The sequence below is a fragment of the Balaenoptera borealis genome, assembly GCF_965194805.1.
Source record: "Balaenoptera borealis genome assembly, chromosome: 8".
In the NCBI taxonomy this organism is placed as follows: Eukaryota; Metazoa; Chordata; class Mammalia; order Artiodactyla; family Balaenopteridae; genus Balaenoptera; species Balaenoptera borealis.
In genome coordinates this window covers 110,537,191-110,564,320 of record NC_138865.1, presented here as the reverse complement: position 1 = coordinate 110,564,320, position 27,130 = coordinate 110,537,191, and the positions used below count along the sequence as shown (strand labels likewise).

The window sequence follows — 27,130 nt, the reverse complement described above, 5'->3', positions numbered from 1 at the left end:
ATAAAAGCCTTAAATATATATTAAAATAGCACCTTATACACGCTAGAATTAAGGCCAGCAGGTCCTTCGTTAAAAAAAAATTGAACGTGCACTCCCTTGGCACCTAAGCTTTTTTTCAACTTTCCAAACATCAGTTTTATGTGGAAACTCAGTTCAATTTACTCTCTTTGGTTTTTTCTCTTCCTAAATAAACAAAGCAGCTGGAAACAGACACTCTCGCGACTTACTACTCCAGTCACATGTATGTGAATACAGGTATTTACCTGAATGAACATATCAAATGAACTGTGAAACCCGTCCCTGGCAGTTTTTTTTTTCCACTGACAAACAAAAAAGCCAAAAGATCTCCAATTCAAGCTAGAACAAGATTTAAACTAACGGAGCACTTGTAGCATGAGCACCAGCAGCATGCTCACTTATCACTTAACACGGTCTGCTAGGACTTTTATTCCAAGATAAAGTATGGAGATGACTTTAAAAGCAGGTGCATATGATTACAATCCGAATGTTAGAAGAGAAGGAACACCAAAGTACCACCAGATAATGGACAGAGAACTCCTGGAACTCATGGGGTTATCCTCGGGCTTTGTTGAACACCTAAAGCCCTGAAGGTTGCTGGGAATCAAGATACAGCAATGAGGTATCAGGGGCAGATACTTAAAGTATCTGGGGAGAGGGGGATACCGGGGACACTTCGATTGCAGGCGGGTTAAATGAGACAGAAACGTCAACACGAGATGGCAGACCGACACTAGCATAAAGCAAGCCTTTCAAATTAGGCGCAGCGCAAGAAGCTAGCCTGAGGCCGAAGCCAGCCTAAGTCACAGGTACAGGCCCAGCGGGCAATGGGGAGAAACTGAGGCGGAGGGAGCGGCCAGATTCCCAAATAGGACCTGTCCCCAGACGTGTAAGTCAAGAGACAAACCGGCTTTGCTGGGGGGCGAGAGAGACGGCCGCAAGTGAAGGACTGGGAAGACTCACACCCACCCAGACAGGGGGAACCGGTTCGGGCAGGGGCTGCCGGAGCGTTCCCGCTTGCGCATGCGTCCTCCCCCGACGGCCGCGACTCCCCCTCCCCCCCAATCACTGCTCCCCTCAGAACCCGGCTAGTCGAGGGAGCTGAGCGCAGTCACGCCTGCCCCGCTCCACAGGATGAGAACACGGCTTGGCCTCCCGCAGGGGCCGTCGGAGGATCCCCCCGGGCTTGGTGGATGGAAGGGTGGGAGGAGGAGGGGGGGGAAACATGGCCCTACCCGACCCGCCGTCTCCTCCTCCGCGGCCCGCCGTTCGCCGTCCCGGAGGCTCCGCTGCCTGGGCCTCCCCAGCCGCCCTGCCCCCGCCCTCCCCGCCCCCTACTCACGTGAGAGAGGATCCTTCCGCCCTCCGCCCCGCCTACTGCCCTGTCTCATAGGCCCACGGCAAAGCCAAGCGGCCCCATTGGCCCAACAACAGGCGGCGGGGGCGTACTTCCTTTCCTCGAAGCCCCTCCTGGGTTTTTAGCCCGCCTCCGGAGTCTGCGTCTGCGCGGAGTCTGCACTCTGGGAGCGGGACTCAACGCCGTGCTGTGTCCGCGCTTGGGCCGATAGCGGCTCTGTGCCTGCATCAGGGACTGGAAGCAGGATTGGCGGGGGGAGCAGGCTGGGTAGTACCTGTTGCACCTGAGAGGGGTACAACCCTAAAGACACTGGTGCTAGAGCACGGAATCCCTTGCTCACCTTTAACGTTCAAATGCTGTTTCTAAAGCAGCCCTTAATGATGTAACCCAACTCACCTGCCCTTTATTGAGGGCGCCAAGGATTGTGATAGATAGGTTCTTTTACAGGTATGTCACTTGGCTTTACCACAAACCTTGAGAATATCATTGAGAATGATATGATTTTTTTTCTCATTTTGTAAGGGAGTCCAGCCTAAGCAACAGAATTCAGTCCGTAAGTCAAAACTTCTGACTTTGAAGTCAAGGGCGACTGGCTACAGCACAGCTACCTCGAGGTATTTGAGACACACAGAATAGAACAGAAATGAACAAGGTGGTTTCATACTGCTACTCAAAGATGGGGCTGGGATTTTATTTAAAAATTATTCGAAAGTGATATACAGAGCAACGGCAGTAGAATGAAGTTTAAAGTCCCTGTCCTGAATGAATTTACAATGTAGTTGGAAACAAAAATAATGATTATTAAAGGTGCTAATTAAGTCTTGACAATTTATGAAATCTTTCTACAGCCTCTCCCTCATTCTTCTTTCTTTATTCAAATAGCATATGCTCTTTTCCTGGTAAATGAGTCATTCGCAAAGTTTTCCTGTAGATATTGCATCTAAATCAACCAGAGAAAAAGCAAAAAAAAGCTGTGTTCTGTTGCAGTCCTCTTTGTGACTTGTCTATTATAATAGACTTGGCTGCACTCCCGCAGGAAAATAGCTTTCTTCCTTTTCTCCTCATAGAGTTATGTAACAAAAATGCACACCCATTTTAAAGTATTTAAACAACAGATAAAACATTAGGAAGAAAGTAAAATCCCCTGAAATCCTGGCACTCTTGACAAAACCACTTTTAATAGTTTGGTGACCATACATTCATGTATTTCTTGATTCATATGTATTACCCCAATATATACATAAACCTTAACATATATTTTTTAAATAAAATTTTATTACAGAATCACTACAGTATGCCCTGGAGAAAAATATAAAATAGGGACAACCTAAAATAAAAAACAAAAATATCACATTCCCAATACAAATATTAATACTTTAATATGTAGCCTTCTTTGTGTGTCTATATATTGTTTTTCAAAATGAGATCACACAGTTAAGCAGTCTGCTTTATTCAATTAACAATATCTACCTTACCATTTCACTAAATTTTCCTCTCATCTCATTCCTAGATCGCATTCAAATTTTCTAACAACCTAAAAATATTTTTACAACTGGCTTTTCCAAATCAGTAATATCATTTCAGTAAATTTTCCTCTCATCTAATACCTAACTATAATCAAATTTTCTGTTGCCCAAAATATACTTTTTTTTTTTTTTCAAAATATACTTTTTTACAGCTAGTTTTCCCAGATCAGCATCCAATCCAGGCCCACATGTTGTATCTGGTTGTGATGTCCCTTAAGTATTTTCTAATTTAGCACTTAAGAAAAAAAAATGGAAAGACACTGGCTTATTGAAGAAATCAGTCCAGTTGAAGTGCAAAATTTCCCACCTTCTGGATCTGAATGGTTGCTTCCTCAAGAAGTCACTGAATTTGTTCCCTTAGACCTTGTATTTCCTGGAAACTGGAATTTATATCTCAAGCTCAATGGATTGATGTGGTAAGCTGGAGGCAGAATGGGAAGGTCCTTGAATGCTTAAATAAGGAAAATGAAGTTCAATCTATAAATACAGGGTGCCTTTAGAGGTTTCTAAGGATAGTGCCAATATCAGATTTGAGTTTTTTAAAAATTTCATTCTGGTAGGAGTAGAGAAGGGAAAACAGGGAGTAAATAGAACACTTTGGAGGCTGCCTAAGTTCAGAAAGGCCTGAACTAGGGCAAAAGAAAGGGGGGGGGGAAAGGAACCGGGTTTGAAAGACATATCTTCAAGTTTGTTGATTCTTTCTTCTGCCTGCTCAAATCTGATTTTGAACCCCCTAAGTGAATTTATTTCTCTCTATTATTATATTTTCAACTCCAGAATTTCACTTAAGTTCCTTTTTATAATTTCTGTTTCTTTAATGATATTCTCATTTTTTTGTACATTTTCCAGACTTCATCCATGTTTCATTTTAGCTCAATGAGCAACTTTAAGACAGTTTTAAAGTCTTTGTCTAAATGCCATATGATATCACTTATATGTGGAATCTCAAATATGACACAGATGAACTTATTTATGAAACAGAAACAGACTCACAGACATAGAAAAAACTTATGGTTATCAAAGGGGCAAAAGGGTGGGGGAGGGATAAATTAGGAGTTTGGGATTAACAGATACAAACTACTACATATAAAATAGATAAACAACAAGGTGCTACTTTATAGCACAGGGAACTATGTTCAATATCCTGTAATAAACCATAATGAAAAAGAAAAAAATATATACATATATAAAAATTGAATCACTTTACTGTACACCTGAAACTAACACAACATTATAAATCAATTATACTTCAATAAAAATAAAATACAGAACTCTAGTATTTGGGAACAAGGTTCTTATTTCCCACCCTGGCTCCAGCAAGTCATACCAGGAATATGAACATGACTGCCTACACAGGGTTGAGGAATAGGAACGAGTAGGTGCTATCACACTAAAGGCTCACACTGACTGAAATTAACCTCAATTGACCAACCAAATTTTCCCCTGGAAAATGCAAGCATTCAAATAGACTCCAGAGTTCCAAAATAGTTACTTCAGACAGTTTCTGCCAGTACGATTGTTGTTTAGGTAAAGAGATGGATTCCATGTTCTTCCTACTCCGTCTGAGGAACAGAAAAAAAAAGAAGAAATGTGAAAGTGAACAGAGCCTAAAAGATCTGTAGGACACTGTCAAGAGAAACAACATACCACTGTAAGCATCCCAAGAGGAGAAAAGAGAGAAAGGGGAGAAAGGATAATAATCTAACTGTAGAAAGCCAAAGAAAAGAGAGAATCCTAAAAGCAACAAGAGAGAATACTCATCACATATAAGGGATCTTCAATAAGATTATCAGACAATTTCTCATCTTAAATCTTAGAGGCTGGAAGACAGTGGGTTGATAATATTCAAAGCAATGAAAGAAAAGGACTGTTGACAGATCTGTATCTAGCAAAATTGTCCTTCAAAAATGAGGGAGAAATTAAGACATTCTCTGATTTTAAAAAAAGCTAAGGGAGTTCATTACCACTAAAACCACCCTTCAAGAAATGCTGACGGGAATCCTTCACATTGAAATGAAAGGATGCTCAACAATATTTAAAGCCATATGAAGAAATAAAGATCTCTGGTAAAGATAAATGTATGGGCAATTATAGAATTATTACTGTAATTATTGTTTAACTCCATTTTTATTTTCTACATGATTTAAAAGACAAATGCATAAAAATATTAGTCTAATTTATTACACACACAATGTATAAAGATGTAATCTGTAGCATCAAAGAACAGAAAGAGGAGACAGAGCTGTACAGGAGAGTTTTTGTATGCTACTGAAGTTGGTATCAATTTAATTATATTGTTATAAATTTGGGCTGTTAAATGTAGTTCCTATAGCAACCACAAAGGAAATGTCCATAGAATATACACAGAAGGAAATCAGAGATAAATCAAAACTTTTCACTACAAAAAATCAAACACAGAAAAAAGCAGTAATGGAAGAAATGAAAGACACAAAAGCTATAAGGCCTATAGAAGACAAATAGCAAAATGGCAGAAATAAGTCCCTCCTTATCTGTAGTTACTTTAAATGTAAATGGCATAAACTCTCCAATCAAAAGACAGAGATGGGCAGAATGGATAAAACAAAAACAAAAACATGATCCATCTATATGCAGTCTAGAAAATACTCACTTTAGATCCAAAGATATTAACAAGTTAAAAGCGGAAAAAAAAGAAAAGAGAAGATATTCCATGCAAGTACTAACCAAAAGGGAGCTGGGGAGGTTATACTAAGGTCATACAAAATGACTTTAAAAAGGTTACAAGAGACAAAGAAGGTCATTATATATTAATAAAAGGTTCAAAAGAGCAAGATTATATAAAAATTATAAACATTTACATAACTAGAAGAGACTTTCAAAATATATGAAGCAAAAATGACCAGAATTAAAGGGAGGAATAAACAATTCTACAATAATAATTAGAAACTTCAACAGCTGACATTCAATAATGAATGGAACAACCAGATAAAGATAAGTTAGGCGTTAGAGGACTTGAACATCACAATAAACCAACTGAACCTAACAGAAGTGTACAGAACATTCCACTGAACAGCAGAATACACATTCTTTTCAAGTTCACATGGGACATTCTCCAGGACAGGCCATACATTAGGCCATAAAACAAGTGTCAATGGATTTTAAAAGATAGGTATTATACAAAGTATCTTCTCCAACTACAATGGGATGAAGTTAGAAATCAGTAACAGAAGGAAAACTGGAAAATTCACAATATGTGGAAATTAGAAACACATTCTTAAAGAACAAATGGGTCAAAGAAGACCTGAAAAGGGAAATTAGAATGTACTTGAAAATGAGTAAAAATGATAAAAACATACAAAACTTATAGGATACAATGCAAACAGTAATTAGAGAAATTTATAGTTGTAAATGGCTACATTAAAAAACAAGAAAAATCTCAAAATAATACCCTAACTTTATACCTTATGAAATACGAAAAAGAACAAACTAAACCCAAAGCTAGCAGAAGGAAGGAAATAAAACGGAAAGGAAATAAACCAAAATAAAAGAAAGAGAGAGAAAAAAAAAAAAATCAATGAAACCAAAAGTTGTTTCTTTGAAAAGATCAACAAAAATCAACCTAGAAAACAATGGGCAAATTCCTTGAAACACACAAATTATTTATTATAAATGGATTCCAGAAAAATTAGAAAATCTCAACATACTTATAACAAGAGATTGTGTAATCAAAAACCTCCCAAAAAAGAAGTCTTGCACCAGATGGCTTCACCAGTGAATTGTACCAAATATTTAATTTAATTAAAATATTTAATTAAGAATTAATACCAATCCTTCTCAAACTCTTCCAAAAAACTGAAGAAGAGGGAATGCTTTCTAATCTCATGAGGCCTTCATTATCCTGACACCAAAGCTAAATAAACGCACCACAAGAAAATTATATACCAATGTTTCTTATGCATATAGGTGCAAAAATCCTCAACAACATAAAAGGAAATCAAATCCAATAGCATACTAACAGGATTATTCCCCATGACCAAGTGGGATTTATCCCAAGAATGCAAGAGTGGTTTACCATAAGATCAACCAATGTAATATATCTCATTAATAAGAACTAAGGAAAAAAAACTCATGATCATCTCAATTGATGCTAAAAAGTCATCTGACAGAATACAGTGCCTTTTCATGATAATAAGCTCTTTCAGAAAAGTAGTTATAGAGGGAAAATTCCTCAACATGATAAAAGTATCTGTGAAAAACCCACATCTAAATCAGTAGCTTACCTACGCCTCTAAGAACAACTCATGAACAAGTCAAGGATGCCTCCTTTCACTGCTGCTATTCAACATTGTAGTGGAAGTTCTAGCCAGAACTATTAGACAAGAAATAAAAGGCATCCAAATTGTAAACGAAGAGGTAAAACTATATTCACAGGCAACATAATCATATATATAGAAAAACCCAAAGAATCCACAAGAAAGCTTGTAGAGCCAAAAAACAAATTCAGAAGCATTGCTGGGTACAAGACCAACACCAAAAATCCGTTGTGTTTCTACACACTAGCAACAATATGAAAAGGAAATTAAGAAAGCAATTTCATTTATAATATTATCAAAAAGGATTAAATACCCTGAAAACTAGAAAACACTGCTGAAAGAAATTAATGAAGACCTAAGTACATGGAAAGACATTTCATATTTAGACAGGAAGACTTAAAATTAAGATGGCAATATTACCCAAAGTGATCTACAGATTCAACACAATCTCTATCAAAACTACAACAACCTTTTTCTCAAAAATGTAAAAGCTGATCCTCAGATTCATATGGAATTTCAAGGGGCCTGGCATAGCCAAAACAATCTGGAAAAAAGAATAAAGTTGAGGCCTCATACTTCCTCACTTACAAAGCTACAGTAACTAAAAGAATATGGTACTAGTGTAAGAGCTGCAGTCACATGTAATAGAATAGAGAGCCCAGCAATAAATTCTCACATACATAGTCAGCTAATTTTCAACAAAGGTGACAAGCCCATTCAATGGGGAAAGGACAGACTTTTCAAAAACGGTGCTGGAAAAACGGTAACGACACGCAAAAGAATGAAGTTGGCTATAGCAGCGGTGATGGTTACAATATTGTGAATGTACTTAATGCCATGGAACTTCACACTTACAAATGATTAAAATGATAAATATTATTCATGTTTTACCACAATATCCTCCCTCTCCACCCCCTAAAAAGGAGGAGAAGCCAGAGAGCCATTGGACTGGCAGCATGGAAAAGGGCTCTAGAATGGTACTGAAGTTTACTGGTGGGCAGGACTGCGTGGATGATGCCGTTCACCAACACGAGGACTACAGGAGTTAAGAAGCAGGTCTGCGGATGTACTTGAGTTCAAAGGTACATTAACACTGAACAACCAGTTGGAGATGTCTTCTAGGCAGCTGACCCTGGAGCTCAAGAGAGCTGTCTGGTCTGGCAAAAGAGATCTGTGAATAGTCAGCACGTTGTAGGTGACGGAGAATGCAGATCCCTGGGAAACACCAACATCCAAAAAGCGAGGGAGGTAAACTTCCTTCCCTCCACTTTCTGGGCCCAACGCGGCGAGTCCACATCCCTAGGCGGGAGGGGCTTACCAACACTTTAAGTGCGGAGGCGCCCTTCAGGCCCACGCAGGCAGCAGACAGCTGAGGCGCAGCTAGAGAGGAGCGGCTGAGAAGGAGTGAAGCGCGCGGGGCCTGAGCCCCAAACGCTAGGGAGCCGCGGCACCCGCACCTCGGCTCACGGGCGGAGATGCTCGCAGGAGTCTGGGGCACGCGTTTTGCACCCCGCCCACGGTGCCGAAGGTCCCTCTCCGAGCCTGCCGCCCTCCCAGCCTTCCGATTGGCGGAGAGGACCATAGGACCTGGAAGTTGTCTTTGTCCGGCGAGGGCTGCCCTTCCGGTTCCGTTGGGTCCCCCTTTGGCTCGGGTTCCCTGCCCCTCCCCCTTCCCGGAGCCCCGAGGGGCCGGAGCTCCTGGCGGTGCCGGATCCTGACGGTGGCCTTCCCCTGGGTCTGTAAGTGCGGAGGCGGCCGGAGCGCCGGGTAGGGGTACGAGGTCTCTCAAAATGGAGCCCCCTTGGGGCCCTGGATTGGCCGGGACCTGCCCTGGGATGGGGGCCGAGGGGCTGGCCTAGGCCCGGGGGGACTTATGGAGCCCTAGGCCCGGCCCATGCTGTGCCCCGCCCCTTTCCCTTCCCAGTGTCTGGAGTGGGGAGCCTAAGGATGCCCCCAGGGACCTCCTCCTGGGACCCCAGCCGAGGGCTCAGCAGTTTGCTTGAACGCCCGACTCTGGCATCTTGTAGGAAGTGCCAGATCTGGGCCATGGCAAGGCCTCAGGGCCAGCCCGCGAGAATCATTATGAGTACTAAGCTAGGTTACCCTTTTGCCACTGGCAACAGCACCTTTATATTTCTGGCGCTATGTCAGGCACTGGGAATTCGTAAGATACTGTTCCAAGTTTCAGGGTCAAGTTTGGGAGCCAGATAAAAACAAATGAGTGCTCCTGCGATGTATGAATCAGTCATATATGTATGAACTGTTCAGGGGGCAGTTGCTGGGGAGGCTGAAGAAAGAAAGTGACTTCTCAATTTTATTTGTTGGAGAGGATAAGGTGGAGAAGGGCTTTTCCTACAGGAGGAACAGTTGCAATGCTGTGAAGGAATGACTGAGCATAACTTGTGTGGGAAGAGGAGGAGGGGGGCGCGGGGCTCTTGTGCAAAGGCTGAGATATGAGGCTGGGAAAGTAGACCGAGGTCCAGATAGTGAAGGTTTAATCCTAAAGGAGGTGGGTACTTTTTGAAGAATTTTGAGCAGGAGACTGGTATAGTCGGATTTGCACTGTAGAAAACCATCTGGTTCTGGAGGTCAGCCTATAGGATAGGAATTTCTATAAACTGATTCTGGACTCTTTAGCTAAAGTCTACATGCCCTCATTGGAGATTCTTTTGAAGGAGTAGTGGGATCAGTCTAGTGAGAAGTAATGAAATCCTGAAATGGAGTTATGACAGTATTATTGGAAAGAAGGCAGGTAATGCTGTAGTGAATGCTGTAAAGACTCCATAATAAATTGGATGTTGAGGGTGAAAGAAGTATCAAAGCTGAGTCTTAGGTTTTAGGCCTGTGGTATTTGAAGAATGTTAATGCCATTATCAGCAATAAAACCATAAGCCTAGTGTAGATGACAAATTCATTTTTTGGATATGTTGACTTGAAGGCCTAGTGAGATAGCCACGTGGAGCTGTCCAGTATAGAGTTGGAAATGCAAATCTGCAGCTCAATCTAAATGCTGTGGCTAGAGGAAAGGTTTGAGTCATCATAGAGCGTAGAGGTGGAAGCCATGGGAATAGCTGGCATCAGGAAGGGGTTATTGAGAAAGAAGGGAATATTTGGGGGGGAATGGTTGCATTTACAAAGCAGAAAGAAAAATTAGAACTAACAGTAGTTGGTGTAGTAGCAGAAACAGAAGTAGATGATAAAATATAAGAAGTAGATGATAAATATAAGGGTTCCAGCAACCAAGAAGACTCAGAAGTCAAGAGAAGAGAATACTGAGAAGGGTCCACTGGGACAGTTGATACAGAGCATTTGGAGAATGAGGGGAAAAAAAGATGGCATTTCTTTATCAAGAGATCATGAGTGACCTTTTACAAAGCGATTTTAATAGAGTGATGAGGTGATAATATGTGAAATAATGCAGACTTCAAGTGGTTTGGTGTCAAATGAGAATGAAAAAAGGGCCACATATGAAGGATTTCACAAAGAAAATTGACAGGCTTTATTTACTTACTTACCTAGCATTTGCTTTTATAGAGCACAATTCCAGGCACTATTCTAAGTTCTTTTAAAAATTAACTTAATTTAAAAAATGAATTTACTTTAAAATTAATTTAATTTCCCATAACAACCCTATGAAGTAATATTCTTTGACAGGTGGGAAAACTGAAAAACAGAAGTGGTTAAGTAACTTGCCCACGGTCACACAGCTAGTAAGTGGTGGAGCAAGGTTTTGATTCTAGGAAATATGGTTTTACCCACTGCACTAAGCAGTGATTGAATATGGGAGTCAAAAGAATGGGAAAAATTTAAGCAAAGATAGACTCAATTAATAAAAAAATGGAGAGGCTTGGAAGGAGATCCAGATTGAGAAGAAGGTAAGTAATGGATTTATGTTTGTGTTATGTATTTGTTTTTTATTTCTTTTCTTCTGTCTTAGATTCTCTCCCAGTCTGTGCCATTTTAGGTCAGTTTCATTCACAGGTCAGTTTACGTCATGCTTTCATCTATTACTTATTATCTGTAATCAGGTCTCCTCTTCAGCTTCAGAGCTGTATCCAGCTAGCTAATGGATCTTCTCCTTAATGTCATGCAGGCTCCTCTGGTTAAACATTTTAACACCTGACCCATGGTCATCCCTCCAATATTCCCTAGCTTATTGAATGACACTCTGTCAAAGATACCCAGTTTCTCAAACCAAATATCTTGGAGTCATCTTGACCTTTCATCTCTTGTTTCCCACCTTGGTCATCCAGTCCATCAGTTCTTTGTTTGAAATATCTCTAGAATCTGTTTCCTCTCTCCGTCCATATTATTTCCGCTTAGTTTCCATATTATTCAGGCCCTCATTATTTCTATCTTGATCTGTTAAAGTAATAGCATACTAACAGGTTTTCTTGCTTCCACGCCTACTGTTCTCAGAGCCATTCTCCATAAGCTTTTGTTTTTGACTTATTGAGTTTTAGCCAGTGTAAGAGTTTAGATATCATGCATTTCAAGTGATAGAGTAGTAGCCTAGGGCAGGTATTTTTGATTAGCTTGAATTGAGGTTAAATTTGGTTAAGATTAGCCATGAGGATGGAGAGTTAGGAATTTTTTAAATAGAGAAGGTAATAAAACATTGAGAAACCAAGACAGGCTTTCTGAGGAAATAAGCATTAAGAAAACAGCAAAATGTTAAGGACTAAGCTTTGAAGAATATACTTACCTTTACACAATTTAGTGAACCCTTGAGGAACAGATCAGCAAAAGAATGGTGGAAAACTGAGGCCAGTAGTTAAGTCACTTGCCCACTTCTGTACAACAGTTTAAGAAGAATGAACTAGGTCTATTTATTCAATATAAATAACCCTCAAAAGCAATAAATGAAAAAAGAAAGTGGCAAAACAATATATATGTAGTTTATAAGTAAGAAACCTAATTTTATTTTTTATCTTCTGTGGCTAGAAGTGTTGTTATATAGAAGTGTTGTTTTAAAAATGGAGGGGAGGGAGAGTCATTAAGGAAGAAACTTAGAACCAACTGAGAACTGAGTGGAAGGAGGCTGAGAGAGGGGACTTTTACTTTACCTATATTAAAAAATTTTTCCAAGAAGGGTATATTTCTGTAATCTTACAGTAAAACAAAAGAGTGAGACCTTGGAGAATGCAGTGTCATGAAAGTTACCCAAAAGAAGAAAATGATTGAGTTTTATAGAGAGAAAAGCTGTAGTTTATTACAACCTCTTTGAAAAATGGCATATGGTGTTAATGAAAGACGAAGAAAGATTTCCAAGTAGCTGTGAGTGCTAAGTTGAAAGATAAAGGCACTTTTATGAGGTAGATGAGGAAACAGACTGACATACAGCTTTGGAGTTTATTATACAGAATAGAAAAGTTTTCCTTATCAGTATTATTAGAGGCATTTTAGATAAGAAACATGGATATTTTTGCACTGCCCATCGCACGGCAGTGAACGTTGTTGAACGTAGAATATTCACTGATCCTTTCTGGTTACTCCTGTTTGAACAAAGGGAAATTTTCATATCAGCTGGAACATTTGTTATGGAAATGATTATAGAAGAATTGTGTAAATATAAATAAAGAATGATCTTAAGTGAGACTATTCCTATTTCATTGATGTTTGAGAAATGGGTCATTTAAAACTTGCTGAGAGAAACTCAGCAGTATTTAGACTTAATCACAGTAACCTAGACAACAGATGATAACGACCTGAACCATGCCAATGGTAGTAAGAATATAGAGAGAGAATTTGGAAATCATTCTGTGGAAAGAATCAACAGAATGTGGGGACCAAGTCTCTATTCTACCTGATCAGATCTTTACTTTCTTTAAGTTACTAGACTATTAAAATAGTCATAATTTTATTAAGTTTTGTTTGTTAATGGCATTAAGTTTCATTCTACAAAGATAAATACACAGTATGTGTATAGCTGATTCACTTTGTTATAAAGAAGAAACTAACACACCATTGTAAAGCAATTATACTCCAGTAAAGATGTTAAAAAAAAAGATAAATACACAAAAGACAGAAAAATAATATAAAGTTAAAATAACTGAGAAAGGAAGGTAAGACGAGGATAATACATAAATGCTTTACTATTAAAGTTCTCTAGACTTGACACAAATTTGGCCTTAAGTTGTACTTTTTGTTCTTAAACATAAAACTTTTATTGAAGCATAACTAAATACACAAAAGCATATCAATCATAAGTGTACAGCTGAATGGATATGAGCAGGGAGATCTGAACAGTCACACAGTTAACAGCCATAAGATAAAACTTCAGCTAGCCTAGTTGTTTCATACATGAATTTTGGCATCATGCAGCTTGGGCACCAGTTCTACCTCTAACATTTAATACTTTCCACCTCTCTTAAATTGAGCAAGTTATTTATGTTCACCAAGCTTGGGTTTCCTCATAGGCAAAGTGGAGATGATAATAATACCTACCTCATAGAGATTTTGAGGATTAAATGGGTCAACTTGGGTAAAGCACTTAGCACTATACCTGGTACTCAGCAAGGATTCAGTAAAGATTAGCTATCATTTTTCTTATTTTTAAACAAAATTAAACCAGTTCATATGAAACAAGTGTTCCTTTTTATTTTGACATTTTAGAAATTTTGTTTAAAATTTGGTTTTATGTTGTTAAAACTATTTTTTGGAAACAAACCCTAGAAAGACATTTTCCCCAGGGCACTCAAAAGAGGGTATCATGATAATGTAGAGCATCTCTACAATAGCTCAATAATAATTTCATAGGGAACATTAAGAGTTAATTATGGTTTTTGTTGAATGAGCTGTGTAAAAAATAACAGTTGGTCCTTGCCCTCAAATAACTAACAGTCTGTTGGAAAGAGAGACTAGTGACAAGAAACAATTAAAGGACAAACTGTGTGGCCTGGAAATAAGAGTTTATCAAAGGGAGACAGTACAGTGAGCTGAGACATTAAGGAAAACTTCTTAAACAGAATAATTTTTCCTCATATTCTTGGACTACAGCAGACAAATCAAGCACTTTCCTGAGATACCTGTTTGACTGCTTCTGTTGGTAAGTTTCTTGAGACTGCTGAATAGGAAGTAAATGAAATTGTACTCCAACTCCCGTCTTTGGAACTTCAAGGAACAATCCCTGAGGACAGTTGTCTAAAGCATTTCAAGTACTGTCATATTATAGATGGAAGCAATTAATGCTCATTTTTCAGTGTGAGTAGGAAAATACTGACCTGTCAGTAAATTTAGGACAAGCTAAACCTCTAAGAAAGAATGCCCCTTTTGTTTGGCCACTTGAACAGCAGTCATTTATATAATTTCTAGTTATAAATTGGGACAGTCACTGTTTCCAGATCAAATATATTAAGCTACTGTAGTTGCTAAAACTGACCAGAGATAGATAATACAGTTGTGCCACTTTGTTTACTGATATAGTCCCTGTGTCTCCTAGATTTTTCCTTTTCATTTGATATTCACCACCTTTTCTATGATGCTGAATTTGCTTCTCTACATCCCTCCTCTCATCTTCATTGTGATTATTCATTATCTGTACACTCAGAGTGCCATACAAAGGGAAAGCTTATAATTTATGTATAAATATATTTTAATATACCTGTGCCATACCAGTTCCCCCTCCTAAATCTCACCTCTCTTTCAATGACATTTTAATTCGGCTGAAATCCTAAGTTTAAAACCTTTACACGTCACTTTTTTTCATTTTCTATCTCCAGTTACCAAGTTTTTTGAAATATCTTTTTGTTATTTTTCCTTGCTCCTTATTCCCATTTTCATTCCTTTCTAGGCTCTCATGGCCTCAGACCTGCAATGCTTATGCAGACACTGCATTGGTCTTCCTAACAGCAGTTCTTGCTTCTTACTACTGTCAAATGAATCGCATAGTTCAACAAATGCAAACTGAGCACCTGCCGTGTGTTTAGTACAATATCAGGTGATGGGAATGCACACCAGTTTGAACAGAAGAGGGTTTGGCCAGTAATGTGGCTGCATTAAGTAGAATTTGAAGCCAAAGGAAAGAGTGTTTTGCCCTAGAAGATGCAGGTTCCCAGCATTAGCTCCATTGAATAGGGTGGAGAGTCTTCTCTCTAATGCCATGTAGCTTGCAGTTTGGAGGGGAAGGAACAAGTATTGGTATCCTGAGTGTTATGTTAGAAGTACTTAGTTATAGGTCCAGTAGAGACAACTTTTCTAATCTAAGGGGTTAGGGAAGGGCCCTCAGAGGAAATAAAGTAGTCAGAATTGGCTAGGAATAGTGTTATGGACTAAAGAAATAACTGCTAAGGTTTGGAGTCAGCAGAGTGCTGTCATGAACCAGGCACTGAGCAATATGATTGAGACCTAGATTCTGCCTTTACGAGCTGGTGTTCTATGAGCCTTTGTAATTCAGTGTTCTAGAAGATAAAATTATAAAGATTGGGCTTCGGGGCCAGATGTTGCTAGGAACAGCTGGTTGTCTCGTGATTCTCAACTACGGAGTTGATGGATACATAAAGTTCAAGGTGAATTTATTGATGCACTGAGATTGTAGAGCTGCTTCTCAGGGGTAGACCTGATATACCTACTGATCTCACAGAAGACTGCTATATAGACTGGTGGATTGTCATTGTAAAAATAATAAATGTGTTGACAATATCATGTTGACATGGCTAACTTATCCTTCCCTTTAGAGTGACACATGGGAAGCCAAGTTATCAGAAAATCGTTTGAAGAGTATGGAATCAGAACATGGGGACTGTCTCCAAAGGAATTGCTTCATAAAGGGACAAATACACAGAGTTTCGGCAAAGACACCTTCTCTGTGGTTGAATGGTTTATGCCAGTGTTTACCTTAATTATTCTTAAATTTACTTGATCAGTTTATATTCAAGAGGTTAGTCTTCATCCAGGAGACAATGGGAAGTCACAGAAGGATTTTAGGCAGGAGTTGGATATAATCAGATCTGTGTTTTTGAAAGATGACGTGTGATGGTGTAGAAGTTGGATTAGAGGTAATAGAAGCTGGAACCAAGGAATATTTATGAATCAGTTCTAGTAGTCCGGTTGATGAGTAATGATGGATAAATAGGGATAAGGAAGAAAGAATAGAATCTAGTAAGGATTAACTAGATCCACCTTACTCCTACTCAGATTCCCACCAAGTGACTCATCTGGTTTTTCTATGTCAAATATTTACTTCATATATCAAGAAATGTTTCTTAAGAAAGAGTTTAGGTTTGTCCAAAATGCACAGGATAAAGACCTGTGCCTTTGACACTGTCTAAAAGTTGTCCCTTTAGGCATGTGACTTTCATTTTATTGCAGAAATACTTGTATGAGTAAATTCACATCAGTTTAAACAGAAGAGGGTTTACCCAAGAATGGGGCAAGCAATGTCACTGCAGTAAAATACAAAGTGAAGGAAAAGAGTGTTTTGTCTTCGAAGAAGCAGGTTCACAGTATCATGCAAAATAAAGTAGTTATTTCATTATTACTTGTTGGGATGTTTTAGGTAGTTCTTGAAACCTGATAGAATTATCATTTGAGAAGCAAAAAAAATGCCCTTGGAATAACTCAAGCACTGTTCTTGTATTAAGCATCTTAAAAAGCTGAATGAATACCAAGCTGTTTACACGGATACAAGTCCACTCCTTAGGTGCAGTTGACACTTGATGTTGGTAAGGAGTAATTTTTAACAGCCTTTGAAAGCAGTTATACTAGCTTCCTCTTTCAAGGAAAATTTTATTCAGATACATATAAACAGGTATGACAATACAAATTTGGTTTTGGAAGGAAAATCCAGGTTTTCTTAATTGTTTGTATTTTCTTAAATTCATCCTTTTTAACATTTCTGTTCTTTAGGTCTGCCAAAATGTCTGAAAGATCAGATCTCCTTCACTTCAAGTTTGAAAATTATGGAGATTCAATGTTACAAAAAATGAACAAATTAAGAGAAGAGAATAAATTTTGTGATGTTACAGTTCTCATAGATGATATTGAGGTACAGGGGCATAAAATTGTGTTTGCTGCAGGTTCCCCCTTCTTAAGAGACCAATTTTTACTGAACGATTCCAGAGAGGTGAAAATCTCCATATTACAGAGTTCCGAAGTGGGGAGACAATTGCTCTTATCCTGTTACAGTGGTGTGCTGGAATTCCCTGAGATGGAACTGGTAAATTACTTGACGGCTGCGAGCTTTCTTCAGATGAGCCACATTGTAGAACGGTGCACACAGGCCTTGTGGAAGTTTATAAAGCCAAAACAACCAATGGATAGTAAAGAGGGATGTGAACCGCAGAGTGCTTCTCCCCAGTCAAAAGAACATCAGGGAGATGCCAGAGGCTCCCCAAAGCAGGACTCACCTTGTATCCATCCATCTGAAGACAGTATGGATATGGAGGACAGTGATATTCAGATTGTTAAGGTAGAATCTATTGGGGATGTATCAGAGGTTAGAAGTAAAAAAGATCAGAACCAGTTTATTTCTTCTGAACCCACTGCTTTACATTCATCAGAGCCCCAGCACTCCCTGATAAATTCAACTGTGGAAAACAGAGTAAGTGAAATAGAACAAAACCACCTCCACAATTATGCCCTGTCTTACACAGGCAGTGATAACATCATCATGGCCTCAAAAGATGTCTTTGGGCCTAATATTCGAGGTGTAGACAAAGGCCTACAGTGGCATCACCAATGCCCAAAGTGTACCAGGGTGTTTCGTCACCTGGAGAACTACGCCAACCATTTAAAAATGCACAAACTCTTTATGTGTCTACTCTGCGGCAAGACTTTTACCCAGAAAGGCAACCTTCATCGACACATGCGTGTGCATGCCGGCATTAAACCTTTCCAGTGTAAAATCTGTGGGAAAACCTTTTCTCAGAAGTGTTCCTTACAGGATCATCTTAACCTTCACAGTGGAGATAAGCCCCATAAATGTAACTATTGTGACATGGTTTTTGCACATAAGCCAGTTTTGAGGAAACATCTTAAACAGCTGCATGGCAAAAACAGCTTTGACAATGCCAATGAAAGAAATGTGCAAGACCTCACAGTGGACTTTGATTCTTTTGCATGTACAACAGTCACAGACTCTAAAGGGTGTCAGCCACAGCCTGATGCGACACAGGTCCTGGATGCAGGTAAACTGGCCCAAGCTGTCCTGAACTTAAGGAATGATAGTACTTGTGTGAATTGAGTAGGGCCTTTATGCTCCTAACTAGAACTGACTGTAAACATGGCAATAGTCTGAGTCTTTTTAGGAGTGATTTTGCGAATTTGACTTCTCCAAAGCCTCTGTGCTTTGGAAGTCATAGGGGTGAGTCAAAGCACTAATAGACCAGGCAACTTGCCACTTGGAGTGATCTTGCCTTCCTTTTGCCCTTTCCCATGTTCTGTTTTGAATTATTTATCCTGTGATGTCTGTTTTCCTTTCCCAAGGAGTATTCCACCTGTCTACCTAACATTGACTTATGTCTTAGACTGACACTGTTTTAGACTTTTCACTGGGCACATTCTGAAGGTACCAACAAGTTAATAATATCACCTCCAATCCACTAATAGATGCTATGCTAAGAGAAGCGAATAATATTTTTCATTGGCAGAAAATAAGCTGAGATATAAGGAGATACTGCTGTTGGCCTGAATATGTGATAGAATTTGTAGTTGCCTTGCCTACTGATAATTCATCTATGTCTGATAAATGAATGAATCTGCTTCCTACAATTTGTACTTGTCTTGGAGCTGGCTATAGTATTTTAGATTATTCTGTACTCTTTTCAACAGTATATGGCCCAACTTCACATCATTGAAGGTCACATAGACCAGAGTACAATATTTTTAGCAACACCTGCAGACAGATAGTTAGGAATCGGCATGGGGAGCATAATCAACAAAGGATAGTAGTACAGTTGTACAACAGTACTTATTTGGGAGGTCTTCCCCAAAAAGAAGCCAAATGTTTATAATTAATCTCTAACTTACTTGGTGATGCTTTTGAAGTCAGGATTGCTCCAGGCACATTTAAAGTGTGCTAACGCATAATGGTCTCTCTAAAAAGGGGCTATCTGGAGTCATTCTCTAGGCTTTGTTTTAGAAGTTAGCCATCAGTAAGGTGAGTTTGGCCTTCAGAGTTTTGTCCAGTGTATTGTAATAGTCTCTGAATTCTCATTTCCTTGTGTACCTTAACTTCTAAAATGGATGAAAAAAGTGGGTCACAGGAGCAATCAGGTTTTTGCATTTAGATATTCCTATAAAGGTACATAGTCCCACCTTGTCACCTCTGATAGATCACTAATACAAAGTTGATTTTCCATTATGGAAAAACAAAACAACTGTTTTTCCTAAAGCACATGTTATAGTTCAGAAATAAAATTTTGAGTCTTATTAGCTTCTGACCCATGAGTTAGATTTAGGTAATAGGAGTGTTTGAGCCCGTAGAGAATCTTAAGAGATCATTTAGTCCACCTCTCTTTTTTTAAGTTGGGATATCCAAAGCCCAAAGAGGTGGCCTGGCCAAGGTTAGCCAAAGTAGATAAGTAACTAAATATGAGCTACAGTCTCCTCACTTCTCATTGTCCCTTGGCTTGAAAAGATTTAGTACATGATCAAGAATACCTTAATAAAAAGTTCCTAGTTTGTGCTTCCCCTCTGTGAATCACTGTTTGCTTTCTGAGACATCCTGGATTTTGCAAACAAAACATCACAGAAGGATTTATTTTTGTAAGTTAATTATTTTTTGGTTAGGATGAATATTACATTTTTCCTAAGCAAGTGACTGATTTGCTAGATGTTGATTAGGAAGGGCAAGGACAAGTAAGAATAATGTGAGAAGGATCCAAATGTGAAACTGATTTTGTCTTGAAACAGTGTTTATTTAGTTTCCATCAGGATTTTCTGTTTTTGTTTCTGAGCTATGAGAGTCCATGTACAGATAAACCAAAAATTAGTTTTAACTTGAGTAGTCAGAGGGAGTTCTTAAAGTTGTTATAATTTGATGCATTTATATGTGAATCTGATTTGAAGTATAATTTCTACTTTTTGTTAAAAGATTTTAAATGAGAATAAAATTGAGTGATAAGACTAACAGGTATCTATGCCTAATGTCACTCATTATATGGTCCAATGATGCTGCCTAGCATTCTGGTTTTTATATGATCCAGCCAAAGAGTACCAATTCTATGCAACAGTGAGACACTAACATGTTAACCAATGTTTCGCTATTTTCTCTGAACATCATTTTATCACAGGGAAATTTCAAGTTGGAGTGCTTCCTCTGCTTACATTCATGTCCTGTTTTTGTTACTGGTTTGAAGACTAAAAGGCATGGGTTCAAATAAGATTGGTCTCTTTGGTTGGAGACTATTCCTGGATTCATTCAGACATTCAAGAGACATTTATTGAACACCTACTATTGCCAGGCACTATGCTAGATACTGAGGATATGAAGGTAAGATTGCTATGGTCCCTGCCCTCACAGAGCTTACAGTCTCATGTAGTCTTAGTGAGATAAGGTGTCAATTTGGTTTTATCCTAGGAAGAATAAAGAAAACTGCCTTGCTTTCTTTGATCACTTTAAATTAGCATCTTGATGGTTTTGTATCACTGAATCTTCTAGTTCTCACCTTTTTCAACTGCAAACTACTGACATGGTTTACAGTGTCTCCCATTTCTTGGCTGGAGAGGTGTTCTGTTTCTGTGAGACATTTTCTTAATTTTGGTGGTACTTGACTTTTCTCTTTCTTTGTTTATACATGTTTCTTAGATTGTATTGCAAAGTGGTCAAGTTACTGATATCAATTATGTTTTACAGGGGAAGATGACTTTCAAAACTAGTCGTATTCTTGTAGAGGAGGAAGATTTTTTAAAACCTTAGACATTCAGCATTTGTATTTTATGGATCCCCAGGATAACTAAAAATGAGAGAGGGCTCTCTTCACCATAGTTTGGTTTTTAAAAAATTACTGTGTCACAGTTATTTATTTATTATTTAATTTTAAAGGCAAACTCCAAACTGAAGTGGCTCTGAGGTAAATCAGATGTGGTTTTAATTTGTTTTAGTTTCCTTATTAGAAGGTCTATAAATGGAGGGTGACCAGTGTCACTACTTCTAAGATATTATCCTAAACAAACAACCCAGAACATTTTATTTCAGCTGGTGAATAGCTGTTCTAAATCTGTTGTATGTTAGACATACTGTGAACTACCTCTTCACTTATTATGGGGAAGTTTCCTTAATAAAAGTTTGACAATTAAAGCTCTGGTGTCAGTGGTTTATTTTCTCTCTCCCCTCCTGCTTCCCTTTCCAATTGCTTGAATTTGAATACAGGAATGCTTTCTTCACTCCTATTCTTGAAAAGACATTAATCAAGCACGCTGAGCTTGGCTTCAGAAGCAAATCTGGGCTAACCAGAAATTGTTACTAGGGTCAGTTACTTCCTCCTGTGCTATTGACTGAGGGGATGGAGCAACTGCTTTTAAGAATTAGCTGAGACATTCCTTCATTTGGCAAATCCTTGACGCCTACTAAGTTCTAGACTTTGGGAATGCAAGGAGCAGTAAGTCACTGTCCTAAATACCTCTGCCTAGGTGGGACACATTTCAATACAGGTACGATAATTGCCGTCATTAAGGCAGCCAAAGGGTTTATTGGTTCCCAACTGGGAGCCAAGTAATTCACGGGCAGTTCAGGATGGCTTCAGGGATTATGTGATTTATGAACGATGGATGAATGGGATTTTGAAGGATGAGTGGTAGGAGGGATAGAGCATGTTGGAGGAAACAGCCGGGCCAACGGTTGAGATAGAAGGCCTGGGTTTGCCAAGGAAGTGAGAGGGGTAGGGGCGTGGGGAGGAAGCGATAGGTTGAGCGGTGAGGTGGGATCCAGATCCTGATGGGGCGTTAGCTAGGCAATCTCGAATACTGATCCCGATGGCACTCTCCTCTCCTTACCTCCGCCACCTTTTAAATTGTATATTTCAGGGTAAGCAGAGGACCTGGCCCCTAATAATCCGGGAGGGCCTCCCAGGGGTCCCGGTGCTGGGTACTCTGACAGACGCGCTGTACCCCAACTTCACAACCTGTCTGCTATTCGGATGTTGAGGAGAGCTCACGGAGGGGACCGGCTTGCGTACCGAAAGTGGGACAGGAGAGATGGGACTTGCCAGAATTCGGGGGCTTTTCTGTTATTCCAGGCGTGGGGGGAGTAAGGGAGACTGTCTCAGGATGTCCTTCCGGGACGCCCAGCGGGCCCCAATAAAGAATGAAGCTAGTTGACACCGGATGTGTTTCCTCCCAGACTGACCCCACCTTCCGGCCTGGGCCGCCGCTGCAGCGGAAAGCTCGGCTCTGGTTTCTGAGTCGGTGAGTGAGCGGGTGGGGAAACTCCGGCAGGTGGGGAAGCCGGAGGAGGAGGCGGAGGAGGAGGAGGGCAGCAGCTAGGCGCGGCCCGGGAGTGGCTGGAGGGGTGCTGCAGACACCTGGCCGTCAGGACCTTGGTCCTGGCAGGCTTGGCTCGGGAAGACCTATGTGGCGAACTGGAGGATCTTCCAGGCCACCTGGGGTCCGGATTCAGTTCAACAGATATTCCCGAAGCTGCCCCTGCTCTGTGCCTGCCCTTGTGCTCGCTGCAGGAACTCAGATGAACCAGGCTCCTTTTCATGGTGTTCTGAGAGCAACTGACTCTGTCCGGGAGACGGGTGGATAAATCTTACTTGATTTGAGCCTTCAGCCAAATCACTAGCTGAAAGCGCGAATGTAACATGTGCAAAGGTGTAATTGGGTCTTCTTGTCTGGCCAGTGGTGAAAATCTAAATATCAAAGAAGCTTCAGTGTAAAAGATAGAGGAAAGGTAAAGCCATAACGTTGGTGAAGGCCAAATAATGAAAGATCTTGTATTTGCTAAGAAGGTTAGGCTGTCCTGGAGGTAAAGGAGAGCAATGGAGGATTTAAAGCGGAAGAGTAAAATAGAATTTTTTAAAAAGTTTTAAAAGATGTTAATCTGGTGCCACTTAGGAGGGTAGTTTGGAATGTAGGAGAGTGTCGTATCAAGGAGACTGCATTGGTCCAGGTGAACAGAAGGAAGACCTGCAGTAGTGATGAGGAATAGGAAGTTTGGAGATTACATTAAGGTTTCTAATTTGGGAAACTGAGTTAAGTCCACTTAGTAGTGGGCATTAACAATGTCCTTGAACACAAGGCACATACAGTTTAGTCAAGGAGAAAAACATAGAAACTGTTGAGTACAATTCAACGTAATAAGTTCTGTAACAAAAGTATGAAAGATGTACCACAAGATCATAGAGAAATGCGTTTTATTTTTCTGGGTCTTGAGATGGTTATATAGGGGTTCACTCTTAGCGCCCAGATTAGAATTTGAGTTGTCTTTTACCCAGTTTAGGTTTAGGATTTTTTGATTGTTTGTTTTTACTATCACAGTGTAGGAAAGCATCCCCGATCCTTACATCAATGTTTATGTTTTATTTTGCTTAGATTGTGACCATGGCTGCTGAGTCTGATGTTCTGCACTTCCAGTTTGAACAGCAAGGAGATGTAGTCTTGCAGAAAATGAATCTCTTGAGACAGCAGAATTTATTTTGTGATGTTTCAATTTATATTAATGACACTGAGTTCCAGGGGCACAAGGTGATTTTAGCTGCTTGCTCCACTTTTATGAGAGATCAATTTTTACTCACGCAGTCAAAACATGTCAGAATCACCATCTTGCAGAGTGCAGAAGTTGGCAGAAAATTGTTGCTCTCTTGCTACACTGGAGCACTTGAAGTTAAAAGGAAAGAGCTTTTGAAATACTTGACTGCTGCTAGTTACCTTCAGATGGTTCACATTGTGGAAAAGTGCACAGAAGCTTTGTCAAAATATCTGGAAATTGATCTTTCTATGAAAAATAACAATCAACATGCTGACCTGTGTCAATCCTCTGATCCAGATGTTAAGAATGAAGAAGAAAATTCAGATAAAGACTGTGAGATCATTGAAATTTCAGAGGATAGTCCTGTAAACATAGATTTCCATGTTAAAGAAGAAGAAAGCAATGCTTTACAGTCTGCAGTAGAGAGCTTGACATCAGAAAGAAAGGAAATGAAGTCACCGGAGCTGTCTTCAGTAGACATAGGTTTTAAAGACAGTGAAATTCGTATCCTCCATGTGGAATCAATCAGTACTGGGGGTGTAGAAAATGGGAAGTTTTCACAGCCTTGTACCTCTTCAAAAGCAAGCATGTATTTCTCGGAAACACAGCATTCACTGATCAATTCTACAGTTGAGAGCAGAGTGGCAGAAGTTCCTGGGAATCAAGATCAGGGCTTATTCTGTGAGAATACTGAAGGAAGTCATGGTACAGTGAATGAGAGTCAGAATCTAGAGGATGCTTTTTCCCTGAGGCACCAGTGCCCCCGGTGCCCTCGGGGGTTTCTTCACGTTGAAAACTATCTGCGCCACCTTAAGATGCATAAACTGTTCTTGTGCTTACAGTGTGGGAAAACATTTACACAAAAGAAAAATCTCAACCGGCACATTCGAGGGCACATGGGCATACGGCCCTTTCAGTGTACTGTATGCCTGAAGACATTTACTGCTAAAAGCACACTTCAGGACCACTTGAACATACACAGTGGGGATCGGCCATACAAATGCCACTGTTGTGACATGGATTTCAAGCACAAATCTGCTCTCAAAAAGCACTTAACCTCTGTCCATGGCAGAAGCAGTGGTGAAAAACTACCCAGGCATGATCTGGAAAGGCAAAATCGACTATAATTAGAATCACACCTTGCTATGTAAGCCTTACATCATTCTGTTAGGCAAGTCTTTCTGTAGAAATGCAGCATTTGTAATATTGCATTTCCAACCCTATCTTTGGGTCTTATTTTTGGTCTACCTACACAAGTTATTCTTTCTGAACTTGTACTACCAGTTCCAAAGTGTGGGAGACATGTTAAAGCTGAGAGGATGCTGTCTTATCTCATACATTATATATAAGTCCCAGTGGTTTACCTAGAGAAATAATGTTCCTCTTAAATATTCTTGATTCTAGTGACAGAGGATCCAGCAGTATTTCCAGATTCTGATTTTGAGTCTCTAGATAATTGATATAAGTGTAAAATCCAACCATACCATAACTTCAATAAATTAGGATAATGGGAAGAGAAAATAAAATTTAAAACATACTATTACCCATTATTAGTGATTTTAAAAACGGATAGGACTAGTGAATTTTTTTTTTAACCAACTCTATTGGATTCTAAACTAAACACCAAGGTATCTATTGTTTTAAACCATAAAGGAACACAATTCAAATTCATTTGGAAGTAGCAGACTTTCCTTATACATAAGCTAATATTCCTTACAATAATATTTCCATGAGTTGTTAGTATACATATTTTAGAAATGATTAATTGGGCCCAGGTTTCTTGATTTTATTTAATACGGTTACATTTAATAATTTTGTGGCCAGTAAAATTATACCATTGGCATGAAGCTCTAAGATATTTTTTCTGTTTCCTTTTTGAAATTTATTTTATTTGTTGGTTAACGTACAGTAAAATTGACCTTTGTTTTTGGTGTACAGTTCTATGAATTTTTACATATGTACAGATTTATGCAACCACCACTGCAATTAGGATACAGAACATTCCATCACCCTCCAAAACTCCTTTATGCTTCCCCTTTGTAGTCAGCTTCTCATCCTAGCACTAAACCCAGGCAACAGTTCTCCATCATTATAATTTTGCCTTTTCTGAAATATCATAAATGGAACCTTATAGTATGTTCCTCTTTATTAAAAAAAAATTATTATTTCTTTTGGCTGCACTGGGTCTTAGTTGCAGCACACGGGATCTTTTAGTTGCGGCATGCGGACTTCTTGGTTGCAGCATGCATGTGGGATCTAGTTCCCTGACCAGGGATCGAACCCAGGCCCCTTTCATTGGGAGCACGGAGTCTTACCCACTGGACTACCAGGGAAATCCGTAGCATGTTCCCTTTTGATATGCTTTTTTCACTCAGCATAATGCCTTTGAGACTCATCCATGTTGCTGTGTGTGTCAGTAGTTCATTCCTTTTTTTATCTTGAATTGGCAATATATATTAGTTTTCTTACTGTCACTAGATGAGCAGTTTAAATATGGGTAGCTATTAGTATTCTCTTAATAACTTTTTTCATTTACATTAGTGCAATTTTTATAACCCTCCCTAGAGTTTTCTTTTTTCATTTTTCCTAAAGTGTTCTATTTGCCTTTTCCCCCTCAGTTTTATGAGATGTACTTGACATACATCACTTTATGAGTTTAAGGTGTATAGCATAATATTCTGACTTACATATATTGAAATACTTAGTGCAATAAATTTAGTAAGGATCCATCATCTCATAGAGATACAATAAAAAGAGAGAGCAAAAAACCATTTTATTTTTCTTTTTATGAGGATATTGACTGAAAAAAATGCACAATGCGAGAGTTGCTGTAAGGACACTAAGGATTAAGTGGTCATGGAGGTAGAAGGGGCAGAGGATCCATCACACCCCACTGCACCCTCTGGACTTCCTGTTAGGTGAGAATTATAAACCTCCTACTTCTTTTAGTCACTGTTTTCCAGTCACTCATAAATAAAAATTGTCTGCACAGGGAGCACCAGGGCCAGGGCAGGGGAGGGTGCTTCCCTGTACCATTAAAATGCTCACTTTAAGTTCCTGTCTTGAACAGGTTTAAGATAAAAGTGTACAGTTCTGTGGGCCACTTAACGTCTGAAAGTAAGATGTTTCCTCCTAACGAGTTGAAAACGATTTTAATAAAAAGTTGTTTTTGCCAGCAGGTTTCTCACATGTCGTGCTCGTGAGGCTCAAGCAATTCAGTGGTTGGGAACTTGGGTCTCCAAGTGGTCGCTGTCGGGCAGTGTTTGGATATGGGGTCATTTGTTTTTTGGAAGTTTACGATTTTTTT

At 39.4% G+C, this 27,130-nt stretch overlaps 3 protein-coding genes across 14 annotated transcripts in view; 2 read left to right on the top strand and 1 right to left on the bottom strand.

The window, feature by feature from the left end:
- RABGAP1 (RAB GTPase activating protein 1) overlaps nucleotides 1-8,714 on the bottom strand; it is a 158,251-nt gene extending 149,537 nt beyond the window's left edge. For 3 of the 7 annotated variants that reach the window (XR_014247769.1, XM_082403257.1, XM_082403264.1), the window contains exon 1: nucleotides 1,254-1,359. The gene's annotated coding sequence lies outside the window, so the exon portion shown is untranslated. Of the gene's footprint in view, nucleotides 1-1,253; nucleotides 1,360-8,511 lie in introns of those variants that run through there. The other 4 variants (XM_082403258.1, XM_082403260.1, XM_082403261.1 and 1 more) reach the window with 4 other exon arrangements.
- Nucleotides 8,715-8,857: 143 nt separating this feature from the next.
- Nucleotides 8,858-22,379, top strand: ZBTB26 (zinc finger and BTB domain containing 26). Of its 5 annotated transcripts, XM_082403321.1 has the most exons (3): nucleotides 8,968-11,068; nucleotides 17,040-18,319; nucleotides 22,158-22,379. In XM_082403321.1, the coding sequence occupies exons 1-3, from the start codon at nucleotides 11,031-11,033 to the stop codon at nucleotides 22,160-22,162; spliced, it is 1,323 nt and encodes a 440-aa protein (XP_082259447.1). In that variant the 5' UTR covers nucleotides 8,968-11,030; the 3' UTR covers nucleotides 22,163-22,379. The 5 variants fall into 5 exon arrangements, with proteins under 5 accessions (XP_082259444.1, XP_082259446.1, XP_082259445.1 ...); XM_082403318.1 differs by lacking the exons at nucleotides 8,968-11,068; nucleotides 22,158-22,379 and adding an exon at nucleotides 8,858-8,932 and having other exon boundaries at nucleotides 17,040-21,432; XM_082403320.1 differs by lacking the exons at nucleotides 8,968-11,068; nucleotides 22,158-22,379 and adding an exon at nucleotides 8,868-8,928 and having other exon boundaries at nucleotides 17,040-21,432.
- Nucleotides 22,380-22,448: 69 nt separating this feature from the next.
- ZBTB6 (zinc finger and BTB domain containing 6) lies at nucleotides 22,449-27,001 on the top strand. 2 transcript variants are annotated; one of them, XM_082403327.1, is made up of 2 exons: nucleotides 22,449-22,538; nucleotides 23,667-27,001. In XM_082403327.1, exon 2 carries the CDS (start codon nucleotides 23,676-23,678, stop codon nucleotides 24,948-24,950), a length of 1,275 nt encoding a protein of 424 aa, XP_082259453.1. In that variant the 5' UTR covers nucleotides 22,449-22,538; nucleotides 23,667-23,675; the 3' UTR covers nucleotides 24,951-27,001. The 2 variants fall into 2 exon arrangements, with proteins under 2 accessions (XP_082259453.1, XP_082259454.1); XM_082403328.1 differs by lacking the exon at nucleotides 22,449-22,538 and adding an exon at nucleotides 22,572-23,025.
- Nucleotides 27,002-27,130: the final 129 nt, after the last annotated feature.